This window comes from Pinus tabuliformis, chromosome 5_2, assembly GCF_031772625.1.
Source record: "Pinus tabuliformis cultivar Carrire ecotype Pingquan chromosome 5_2, CPIR1, whole genome shotgun sequence".
In the NCBI taxonomy this organism is placed as follows: Eukaryota; Viridiplantae; Streptophyta; class Pinopsida; order Pinales; family Pinaceae; genus Pinus; species Pinus tabuliformis.
This window is the reverse complement of record NC_142306.1, coordinates 304,598,594-304,611,242: the sequence shown is the minus strand read 5'-3', so window position 1 is coordinate 304,611,242 and position 12,649 is coordinate 304,598,594. Positions and strand designations below refer to the sequence as shown.

At 34.2% G+C, this 12,649-nt stretch overlaps 1 protein-coding gene across 1 annotated transcript; it reads left to right on the top strand.

The window, feature by feature from the left end:
• Positions 1-2,142: 2,142 nt before the first annotated feature.
• On the top strand, positions 2,143-8,965 carry LOC149158753 (WUSCHEL-related homeobox 8-like). Its single transcript, XM_089433371.1, has 4 exons — positions 2,143-2,260; positions 6,412-6,906; positions 8,295-8,497; positions 8,627-8,965. The coding sequence occupies exons 1-4, from the start codon at positions 2,182-2,184 to the stop codon at positions 8,630-8,632; spliced, it is 783 nt and encodes a 260-aa protein (XP_089289497.1). The 5' UTR covers positions 2,143-2,181; the 3' UTR covers positions 8,633-8,965.
• The last annotated feature ends 3,684 nt before the right edge of the window (positions 8,966-12,649 follow it).

Sequence of the window (12,649 nt, the reverse complement as noted above, 5' to 3'; positions counted from 1 at the left end):
ATTCTTGCATATCTCCCTCCTTTAACTCACTCTCGAGACTTTACTCTAAGGTCTACTCTATTTTTTTGGCCTATCCATAAGATTTGGTTTCAATCCTACATATTCCTTTGTCATATAAAGCACCTATCCATTTAATTAGGATTATCTCTTATTTAGTGGAAATAACTCCTCATTTTTCTTTTTCATGTATTTCCACATATGGTTCTACTAGGTCTCATTGTTTTTTTCAAATATCACTCCATCATTTGTCTTGTGACAATCTTTTGGAGATTCCAATAAACCATTTCCACGGTCAAATTTGGATTTAGATGGGGGGACACTATATTCTTGACATCTAGTAGTTTATCCGTTAATGACTAATAATGACTCATTTATTTTGAGAGGCTCATGCGTCCCTCTATTCGTTGCAGGCATTTTGATAAGCCCTATTATTGATACTCCTTTGGCCTTTGGTGGTGCTAGTTCTTTTGTTTTTTTTTTCTAACCACATGGTGAATGAGTAACTCCGAGCTCCAATCTATGGGAGACTCAATCCTCGCTAGCTACCACTATAACACCAAGAGTACATCCAACCACTAGTAAGTAGATATACTAAGATCCTATGGTTTTAGCAAAGCGAGACTCTTGTGCTGCCAAGGCGGGGGTGGGGAATCTGCTTCTCGGGCATCCACCACAACACAGCAGTGTACTCAATGAGATTTCAACTATGGTCTCCCAGAGATGAGGCTTAGCCCAAATAGACTTACCCTCAAACCACACATCACTGTTACTAGATTGAATGAGTATTCATGAATCAACCTCCCTTGTATATATTTGAAATAGCTAGTTAAGTTGCCTTACTTATTTAAAAAATATCATAAAGTATTGTTTATAATTTAGTCATATCAGTAGCCATGTACGATAAGGATTGTATGCCAAATATTGTGTATTCCTTTCGATTCAAACACCTTATAGTGAATATTTAGGAGGCTGGCAGGAAGTTTCTATTCTCTTGATAAAAATGAGTAAAATCGTCATTACTTCACCCATGTTTGTAAGTTCCTAAGCAAGGTGCGGATAGGCCAGCTCAACTTTATTCTATTGCATTACCAAAGCATTTTTGTGCAACTCAGGTCCTTCAATTAAAGGTTCTTTTAATAGCAGTGACAATACTATTCGTCATGTGAAAATATGCATGAGGTTACGGAATCAGAGTGAGATTGAAGAATAATAACGTGTCAATTCACTTTGGAAATTTGAATAGATTGCAGTCTTGGAAATATGCATTGAATAGTGTCCTCTTAGGTGACGCAACCGGGATTAATGATCATAATATTATGCATAGTTCAGGAAGCAGAAGTTTTTCTTTTTCTTTTTATATATCAAGTTTGACTAAAATTTGTTGGTTTAACTTTTAGAGTTTAAATGTAGTTTTTCAAAACACGGATCCATTAATACATTAAAAATATTTTTTAGATGGTTAAAATTCACGATTATAACAAAATTTGTATCTGAAAATTCCAACACAAAGACATCTAATAATTATATAATACTTCTCCGGTCGCCCTCAATGGCCATGTTCTACACATTTTTATTTACGGTAAAGTAATCTGTTGCCACATAGGCGGCTTCGCTGTAATTTGTCTTGAAAAGAAACCAAATTCAGGCATTAAATGCCATCTGGATCCAGCCACGTCAAAAATAGGACTCCAACGTTGACACGCTTGTGTAAAATTCATGAATGAAGAACCTAAAAACCCTATTGCTCGCCGCAGTTATAGTTACGCCACAACGTTATGTTCAGTTTTGAGTTGTCCTTTAAAAACCGAGGAGCGTAATTGTAACTCATTTTGGAACTCTTCGGCTTTTGGAGTAATTCTGGCCTAGTTTTGGTATTTGGCGTAGTTTTGGTATTTGGCGTAGTCTTGATATTTGGAATCTATTTGCAGTAGTTATTTGCAGTAGTTTTATTTGTGTGATTGTATAATTTGATATTTAAAATCTATTTGCAGTAATCTTATTTGTGTTATTGTACAACTTGTATTGCAGAAACGCCCACCTCATTTTGGTATTTGGAATACATTTACAGTATTGTTGTGACAAAGTATCGCAGGAGCGCGGACAGCAAATTTGAAGTATTGCCTTGTGTCCTTGCGATTCGACATTTTGTGAGTAGCCATCTTTCGTCTCACTGTGTTCAAAATGAGTTCGAATAAAAGTTGGGTGAGAAAGTTCATTCGAAACCCCTCAGATTCTTCCAGACAGAGGACACCTCCAGAAGGTTAGTAAACCCTGCTTAGCAATTTTGTTATAGTTTTTATGGGCTAATGGTTATATTGATTTCGGTAGGTATATGTAGTTTGAATATTGAGAGTATTAAATCAAATAATTAAAAAGAAGATATGTCAAGTTTTATTAGCATAATTTGTTGAGGATGGATCTTGTTAGTAAGGCTATTTAGTATCAAATCTCAGTGAGTGGTTGTGGCTTGTTAGGTGAGGAGATATGTTAAAAAATATAGTCAGTTAAGGACTGGTATGGCTCAGACCCTGTGGGATCTCAGTGACTTTGATGGATTAGACTGTAGGTTACAGGTCCTCAAGCCACTAATCAAACCTGGAAAATCTTACGCAATAAAAAAAATATCTCTTAGTATCAAATCTCAGTGCGTGGTTGTGGCTTGTGTTAGGTGAGGAGATATGCTAAAAAAAAATAGTCAGTTAAGCACTAGTATGGCTCAGACCCTGTGGGATCCCAGTGACTTTGACAGATTAGACTGTAGGTTACAGATTCTCAAGCCACTAATCAAACCTGGAAAATCTTACACAATAAAAAAAATATGTCATAGTCAAATTAAGATCACAGTTTTAAAAAAAACTACCTTTACCTACTCCTTGCTCTTTTTCCTGAGGAACTCCTCTTTATGAAGGTCAAATTAGGTACAGGTGTTATCTAGGCTGCTGCTAAACAACTCTTTCTCTTTTTATAATTAATTTAGTTATTCTGACCTTGGTGGCATCTCAGATAGCAAGTGCTCTGAGAAAGAAATATTATGTGTTAAGAGATTAAGAGATTCAAAATTGTATTGCCCAAAACTTACGGCCTCTGTTGAACATATAAAGAGCATGTCTGCTGAACTTAGAGTTATAATGGTAGTGAGAAAAATCGATCTCATATCAAGAAAGTACATGCAGCGAATCTAATTATTCAACTTAATCAATAAAAAAACCATATGTGGTGATTTACTCGTGTAGATCATAATCAACCCCCCTATCAAACCATTACAAAACCCACACAATCCAATTGTTCAATGTGACCAATAGAAAAAGAGTGTTGAATGTATGTGGTCTATGCTGGATCAAAGTATTGTGTAGTCCTTGCACCACACTGGCCTCCCAATCCATTGTGATCCGTTAAAAGACCGAAATTTCCCCATATTCCTTTCAAATGGTTGTGTGGAAAAATATTGGCAACCTGCACAGCCTTGTGAATTATTTTGGAGTGCAGCCCACATAGAGATGTTCCAATCCTTCAAATATGACATTGCACTTGGATCAACGTTTGGATCAGAAAACCTAATGTGCATCGAAGTATCATCAGAAATACTTACCCTGGCTTACATCTAAAGCTATTTTTAACCTTGTCTTCCAATTTAGTTTGAAACAATGTGCATTCTTCGATTGAATAGAAACTAAGAACAATGTTTGTTGGTTAAATAGTCAATTGACTCACAGGCCTATTCAGAATGTTTATCTATTAATTAGAAGTATGTGTACTATACAGGCAGTATTTGAAGGATTTTCTAGGCTGGTTGGAGATAAGAATAATAGTAACTCAATATGGTCAACTTAGTTACTAATACAGTCCAACATAAAGCCTTGGAATGTGGTTTATGTCACTTATCTCGTACTTTAAATTTATGAAATATATCCGTCTTCGTCCTTAAGGAAAACAGTCCCATAGAGCATAAGAAATAAAATAATAAGAGAAAGTAGGTCAGTTCTTACGAATAGATCAAGCAAATGGTAATGGAGAGGTGGAGGGCTTTCCAAAGATGACTGGAAAAGAGAATTCCTATTATTGATTTTTAGATGTGTATACTGCTGCAGGATGATAACAGACACTACAATCATGGTTTGACAACAGGATGGGTTCGGTTTAGCCTTCTTCCCAAATTTCCAGTCCTTAGTAGAGTTGCTTCTGGTTCAGCCTACTCATGTTTTCCCGTTTTCCTCCCAAATTTCCGGTCCTTCGTAGAGTTGCTTCTGTTTATTTGACTTTATGATTTGAATGCTATTCATATAGGGTTATACCACAACATCACTATTCATGTCCATGATTACATTTACTTAATTTCTAAAATAGTGAATTTAATTAATAGTTTGAAAATTTATTTTCTAACCTATTATATAATGAATATTTTAGTAATTTTCAAACAAGATTGTATAATTAAAAAAATTTCAGCTAATTTAGTATAAGCATTGCATAATAAGGCACCCACAATACTAAAGTACCAAAATGAGACTCCAGCATAAGTATAAAATGTCTTTTGAGTGATAGACTCCAATATAATCATATAGTAAGTAATAGTAGGTCTTTAGAATTATTAGAAAAAAACTCATCTTTGTCTCCACTCACATCATCCAATAATGCATTGTGCACACTTAAACCTAAATCTTGAACACTCAATCTTGAAGATTACAGTTTGAGAATCACATGTCATGCCATACCCATAAATAGAGTAACCAAAATGAAGAGTTTTGTTAGTTGTCTCATACAAATAATATAACTCATTTTTCTTGTTTTTCTAGGTCAAATGACTATTTTCTCTATGAATTTGAGAGTTTTTATCTAACTTTTTTTATGTTGGTATATTTGTGATAGATCTTTATTTGGTAAAATGTTTTGTTTATTTAGTTTGATTAGGAAATATATTTATTTAATAATTGGACATAGAAATTTTAAACATGCCTTAACCAAAACTTTGATGCATTTAATACTTTCATACTAGAATTTGAATTTGAACACCAATGGGTTTGGGCTTTCCAAAGATTAGGGTGCAAATGGGAGAGCTAGGTCTTTTTTACATGTAGGAAGATTATGAATTTCTTCATCCACATTACAAGTTTTTTCAAAAGGCATATGAGTTATATTATTATTGGTAAATTTCTATTTAAAATTGTGTTCAAACTTATTTTATTATTTATAAAATCCATTTTTTATCTAATTAATCACATGGAAAGAGATAAATTTGAAATTAATTATTCATTTTCAAAATACATTGTAGTTAATAGCTTTGACTAAGTTACATAAAAACTTTCAAAAAATAATTTAACTAGATTTATAAAATCTTGGAAACTAAAAAATAATAATTACAACATAATTATACTAAATAATAATTTATTAATAGTATAACTAAAATCAACATAATTAAATACATTTAATCCTTTAAAAGTAATGCAAAGGCTCTACAATATATCTAATTAACTTATATTTTATGATAAACTTAGAATTAAATAATTTAACGATAATAAGACTACCCCCACTTATATTAACAATAAAATATTTTATATGTATTAAAAAAACAAAAATGCATACATGTTATTTAAATAATAAATAAATAAAATATTAAATAGTACGTAAAAAGTAAAGCACTTCTCTAAAAAGCAATGAATTTTTAAAAATTTTGTTATGAAGGTTGACTATGTCAAATTATTTTGTATGACAAAAATAATACACCTCAACAAATTTCCATCGTAAAACATTTTCCAACGCTGCAAAGACCATGAATAGTGTAGGTCAAATTTTTTTAATACACCTCAACAAATTTCCATTGTAAAACATTTTCCAACGCTGCAAGGACCATGAATAGGTGTAAGCCATATTTTTTAATTTAATTTTTATTCTTTTACTGGAATTTTTTTAATCTAATCTTTTAGAGGTATTTTTTAACTTTTTAGGGCATAGTACCGGAAAGCCAAGTCTTCTACCCAAACCAGGGATTTCCAAATTTTTGATTAACTTTTAACTTCAATATTTCGAACACGTTTACGAATTTGTCACTTCAACCTTTCCTCGAAATACAGCCATCCATATGGCAGGATAGAAGAGTCGAGACCAAGAATACTCCTCTGTCATGCTTGGAAAAAGCAGATCGGCGTACTAACATGAGCCTCTGCAAACCATTCTATTAATGGGACAAGTTGTTAATGGATCCAATTTTGCTGCATGATGACAATCCACACCCACGATACATGTATGCGCTGCTGTCGCAGCGTACTCTTGAATCTCACAACCCAAGCTGGTTCTGCATTCCTCATAGATTATTCTAAATGTAGAAATTGGACTTTTAGATGAATGTCCACCTCAAATTATAAATGCTATCTATGGCTATCCATATAACAGAGTTTTAACAGGTATAATAATGTACAGGGACATTATCACATGATGACGAGAGCAGCACACCAGATCCAAAGCCGAGATGGAATCCGAAGCCTGAACAGGTCCAGATTTTGGAAGAGATATTCAATTCTGGTCAGGTGAACCCTAAACGAGAGGAAATTAAAAAAATCACCACTCAGCTGCAAGAATTCGGAGACGTTGGGGAGGCCAATATCTTCTACTGGTTCCAGAACCGAAAGTCCAGATCCAAACAAAAGCAACGACAACAGGCTGCACAGAGGTCTAGATCTAGCGCAGAGAGCACTAAATCAGATCAGTCTAAAGCTTTGCCAGTCACTACCATAGCTAATTCGACATTCCATGGCACTGGTGAATCCTCCTCTTCTGCTATGCCGCCTGCTTCAGCTTCATTTTCGACACATCAGGACCACCAAATTTATCGTGTTCGAATGAATGAAGAAGCGAATATTAACCAACGCAGTTACATGCCAGCATTCGAAGCCGGAAGAATAATGCTTAATAAAGGTACATGCCCTCACACCACTGAAATAGTACGATAAATAAAGCTATATGCCCTTGGAATAGTATAATTATTTGCGAGTGAACATTTTCCCAGTTTGAGTTTGACTGAAATGGTATGATTAATAAAGGTATATGCCCTTGGAATAGTATAATTATTTGCGAGTGTAGGTTTTCACAGTTTGAGTTTGAATTTATATTGATGTCTTAGTTTTTAAGAAAAATTGTGATACGTGTAAAATTGTAACAGCACAGTTTTTTTTAAATTATTATTAAATAGCTATAATATTTTTTCCAGCACTAAAAAGCTATATAGTTATATCGTATTAACCAAAACAGAAATGTACAGCATTATAGATATGGGGGCATTTGATTTGGTAAGAGAAAATAAACACATAAATTTTAAGAAGGAGGATATGTGTATCCTGGTCAAAACTGTTACAAAGAGTACATGAGGAAAATATAGAAAATGGAGATATTCGTCATGGACATATAATATAATAATCATAGGAATTTTTTAATTTTGTTTGTTCAATAAAATTGTATGATTAACCATAGAGACTTAATAAAATTTTATTAAATTTTATTAGTGCTTGAGTCAAGAGATTCATTGTATAGTTTAATATGAGGAGATGTGTAAGTATGTTAGCGGTCAATATGGAGTTGACACAAGTATCTTTTAAAATAAAAATAAAAATAAATTTTAAATAGAAAAATAATGTAGGCTATAATAAAAAGAATAAATATGCTATGCATGTAGAGTAATTTTATGCAAAATAATTAAAAGTAAAAAAATGTGTGAGGATGTGCTTCCTCCTAAAAGGTCCCATGGTCAAAACCAGAGGGGAGTAGAGTATTGTCCCTCAAAAGTCAAACTTCTAAACATCAAGATGGGGAAGACTAATCAGTATCTCACCAGATTTACACATGCCTTAGTAGAATTATCACTCAAATCATTGCGTTGAGATGGGTCCCTTTTCCCACAAACAAGAGGTCTCATAAACCAATTTACACCAATTTAGCATCTGGCTTGCTTGACGATAACTTTGAAGAAATTTGATTCTCTAAACTCATATTAAATCTGTGCTTAAAATACACCAATTTAGTGTCTGGCTTGACAGATTTAGTGTCTAACTTGACCATAACTTTGAAGAAATTTAATCCTCTAAACTCATATTAAATCCGTGCTTCAAATAAATCTGTACTGATATTATATATCTCCTTATATTTTATCTACAGAAATTTGATCTCTAAACTCACATTAAATCTGTACTTAAAATATACCAATTTAGTGTCTCCCTTAACAGTAATTTTTAAGAAACTTGATTCTCTGAACTATATCTATGTAGACTAATATTATATAACTCCTATATCTACTCATGTTTTGTCTACAGGAACGGGCCACGATTCGAACTACGGCATATCGATAACTGTATTAGTCAATAACAGAGAAGTTGAAGTTCCAGCGGGACCGATCAACGTGAGGGCTGTGTTCGGAGAAAATAAAGTTTTGGTACACTCCTCGGGCCAGCCGGTGCTAGTAAATGAATGTGGATTCACGTTGCAAGGCCTGCAATATGGTGCTATGTATTACTTGGTATGTCTGATGCTCACGTAGATTTTCATACTGCCAGATCTAGAGTTCTAGTTCTCGACATATTTGTCGAAACTATGTCGAATTTAACTTACTTGCCACTGAACTATTTTTAGCTATTATTCTCTGCAGGTGTGATTATGCTTTTTTTCGATTATGGATCAACTTTCTTAGTATGATTTGAAATTGCGTACAGCTGCCCGGAGATTTCAACTTCCACGATGGATCCTATTTCGGTTTATAATTATATCTGATAATTTGTGTGACTTGATAGTTAATATTCTGTGTCCCTTAGTTTTAATGGTCTTGAGCTCCAGCTAGAGAACCATATCTGAACGACAGAATTTCATTCTGCACACATTATAAATATGCAAGGTTGTTTTGTATGCCTTAAAAATGCATAACGTCATGAGAGTGACAGAATTTCATTATGCACCAATTATAAATATGCAAGGTTGTTTTGTATATCTTGTGTTTTAGCTATATAGGTTCATAACTTTTCTTTCAATTTTTTATGGACGAAGGTTGCATCGCAAAAGTATTACTGTACTTGGACTTTCAGATATATGAATTTGAATTTATTTATTTAGCCAAAACAGACAATTTTCTTCTTTGTACAATGGGGGAGAGATATTGTAGTAATATTTTTATTTTTTATCTTTCCTTTTTGTTAATTTCAATTTTTTCCCATGTAATTAATTATGTATTTCATTTTTCAACCTTTAGTTTACATTTTTCAACTTTTAGTGCTTCAACTTGTAGTCAAAGATATTATATGGTAAAGATATCAATTTTGTTCAAGAATAAGGTTCTAGATTATTAGGACAATGTTCTAGATCATTTTAACAACTATATAACATATGTGATATGAGCTTAACATGTCACTTGTAGGAATTGAACTTGGGTGGGGAGGATAACATTCCTCCCAAAGACCTAATTTGAAAACTTGAACCAATGCTATTTATTGGGCAAATTCTTCAATATGGATTTTATTTATAATGGTTTTTCCTTAAGAAGATGCGTACTTCACAACTTTGGGGATCTATTCTCATATGGATAGCATCATAAGATATGTTGAAAAGGATGGATCCCCTCAAATTACTTAAGGATGGATGTTATAATTCATAAGAAGAAATTAGAAGGACTTTTAGAGAAGAAACTAGAACTAACAAAGTAGCCTCTAACAGTGGGTAGCATAATGAATAGATTCTAGATAGCATTAGTAACAATAAGGATTGCAACCTTATCCTTGCATGTGATATGTAAACTTATATGGATATTCCATTGGGTAGTTGGTCACAACAAATCTAAAAAGATATATTTGAAAATATGATACCTAGACCATGAGGCCTAATGTATTCTTAGGTTCATTAATTATTGTATTATTATTATGCATATAATAGATAAAATATGGAGAATAGAGAACATCGAAACAGACATCACAAACCAAAATCAACACAATATATGGTCTAGGAAACCCTTACCGGAGAAAATAGAATTATAAGGTGAGGCTACAATGTCATCACTTTCTCTCAATGCAAGTCGATGGAAGCACAAAAGTGTGATAACTATCACACATGAGCTACTACATAAACCATCTTTGTTGTATCTCTCTTTATTAACTCTCACCTACTCTACTCATCCATGGAAGAAAATGAAATCAAATAGAATGGATCCCCTTTTCCTCCTAGTCGCTTGATTATGGCACGCCATGATATCCTACTAGTGGTTAAGTTTGACTCCTTCAACTTTTAACTAGATTTAGAATATTGATTCTTTGTAACAACCACTCGTTGATTTTCTATGTAATAAAATAAGGCCAAGGTCATGAAACACATATTCCAAGCTAAATGATGGCCAAAACATTGAAGTGGGCATCACTCGTGATTTATTAATGGCTATGAAAAATGGAAAATGCATTGGCAAAGGAAAAGAGGCATTAATTGACATTTATTTATGAAACCAAAGGAAAATAGGAGAAAATGAAGGTGAAGAGACACCAGTTTGCATGCAAGGGAAATTAGAAGGAAAATGAAGAAAATAGAGGTACCAATGATCACAAGGCTTCAGATAAATAGTTGATGACTTTTGTCAATTCAGTTTTAACTCTCTCCTTTCATTCTCACTTTCATATTCTTACACACTTAGAGCATTCTTGGAGCGTCCTTGGAGCGCTCTAGCATTGGCTTGGATTGGAGAAACAAGGTAGGGGAAAGAAAGGGAGTGCAAGGAAATAGTTGGATCAACAGTTACAGTTGAATTGCTTTGTAGTAATAGGCTGCATATGTGATCTCTTTACTGGTTTATGGATGAATGATGCATGCATGTGATTCCTTGGTTATGTGCCTTCAGTTGCATGAAAGATGGAAGATTGCCTAGATTGATAGTGGTTTCAGCCTCGCCTTACCATTTCCTGGATAGTTATGGTGTTGTGGGTTTTCCATTTGTTTTTATGATTGGTGTTGAGTGTCCCTATGGTTGTACATTGGAACAAATGATTTGGATGCCCTAGAACAACTTCGGTTGAGTTACTAGTTCCTAGAGCCGTAGGTTGGAACAAATTCTATAGAACCCTTGTTGGGTTGAGTTACTAGTTCCTTGAGTTGTGGTTAGAACAAACACTCTCGATCTCTGGAAGATTTTAGATTGAGTTACTAGTTCATGGAGCCTTAGAAAACTTAGGTAGAGACCAATCTAGTTGATGTTACTAATTTATGGACCTAGAAGTGGAATAATTGCAGCAGAGGGTTGAGGTGGTTTGGCCTCTGGAAACCTTAGTTTGGTTTCATTTTGGTTTAACCCATGAGCTCCCACATTTGTACTTGGAATATGGCATAGGGTGACTGAATGAAAGAGAGATTTGGTTCAACCCAATCTATGGTTGGGTTGTATGTGGAAGTCCCTAACTTGGTTGCCATTTTCATATGTTAATAAGAGCTAGTTTCCAATTATAATCTATGAGAACTTATGTTGGTTATCATGATGGCATTATGGCTTAATTTCCATGGTAACTTTATATTCTGGTTTATATGCTAGGTTATATGTTGGTTATATCATGTACTCTACATATGGCTCTTGACATGTTTTTTATAAGTTAATGAATGGTTGAGGAATGCATGTGCTATCAATTGTTATTGTAGCTAGTTAGAGAGGGCATAAATCCTTCTTCGTGATTCTCAGATAAAGTTCAAACCTTCACGTTTAGATATGCAAGCACGAGCTCTAACTTAATTATTTTCGATATGTTTTGTGAAATGTTTGTTGTGTAATAATCATATGTCCTAGTCAATATCTTGTTCAAGTTTGGTATGGTTAGTTTGTTATCATGTTAATCTATTTTGGAAACTTATAAGAAATTATGGGTAGTGGTCTAGAGGATTTCATGAAAAAGCGACATCGATCTCGCAACTGCTAGAACATAACTTGAAATTTCCGTTCATAATCGCATGGAGGCAGGCCTATGCATGTGACTGAGACCTCATAACCACACCCATGTTGTGTTGTGTATGTGGTTGGGAAGTTTCTATGGTAAGAAGAGCCCTAGCTTAGGGATTGAGCACCTGGAGTGGTTTGTAGGCCCCTGAGTCGGCTATAGTCCCTGAGGGTTGTCTATAAATTTGTCGGTTTGACAACCCCACTTCTATAACTAGAACTGTTGGCATTATGACACAGGTTGGCACTATGACATAGGTGTTGTCCTTGATGGCAACTCACTCAAATGACAGATCACAGTTCAGGTTCTCAGAATGAAGGAAAAAGAGATATACGCAGGTTCCTCTTAACCAAGTTGCGTATACACACGAGATCGCTCATCAAAACACACGTATACATATGCACGTAATTTCATGCAAGGAAAAGCGCGTACATGTGGGAAAACATATTTTTTGGTCCATGGTATTTAGTCCTTGGTATTTGAACCTATGGTATTGGACCATGGTATTTCATTCGAAGTGTTAAACCCATGTATTGGGTCCATGGTATTGATTCTCTATGGTTTTGGACCATGGTATTGAGTAAGGCCTAACACTATGAAAGGGAAAGGAGATCATTAGGCAAAGGTATCCAATGAAGCATTGAATATCCTATGAAGAGCAAGATCTAGAATACTGGTTATTGGGTTATGGTGCATAGCTGGATCTGAACCTAGGAGGAATC

What these genes read in the sequence shown, in the direction of transcription:
- LOC149158753 (XM_089433371.1), top strand. Translation starts at nt 2,182, where the DNA reads ATGAGTTCGAATAAAAGTTGGGTGAGAAAGTTCATTCGAAACCCCTCA. An exon ending in ACAGAGGACACCTCCAGAAG is followed by an intron (nt 2,261 to 6,411) that starts GTTAGTAAACCC and finishes AATAATGTACAG; the next exon opens with GGACATTATCACATGATGAC. An exon ending in AAGAATAATGCTTAATAAAG is followed by an intron (nt 6,907 to 8,294) that starts GTACATGCCCTC and finishes TTTTGTCTACAG; the next exon opens with GAACGGGCCACGATTCGAAC.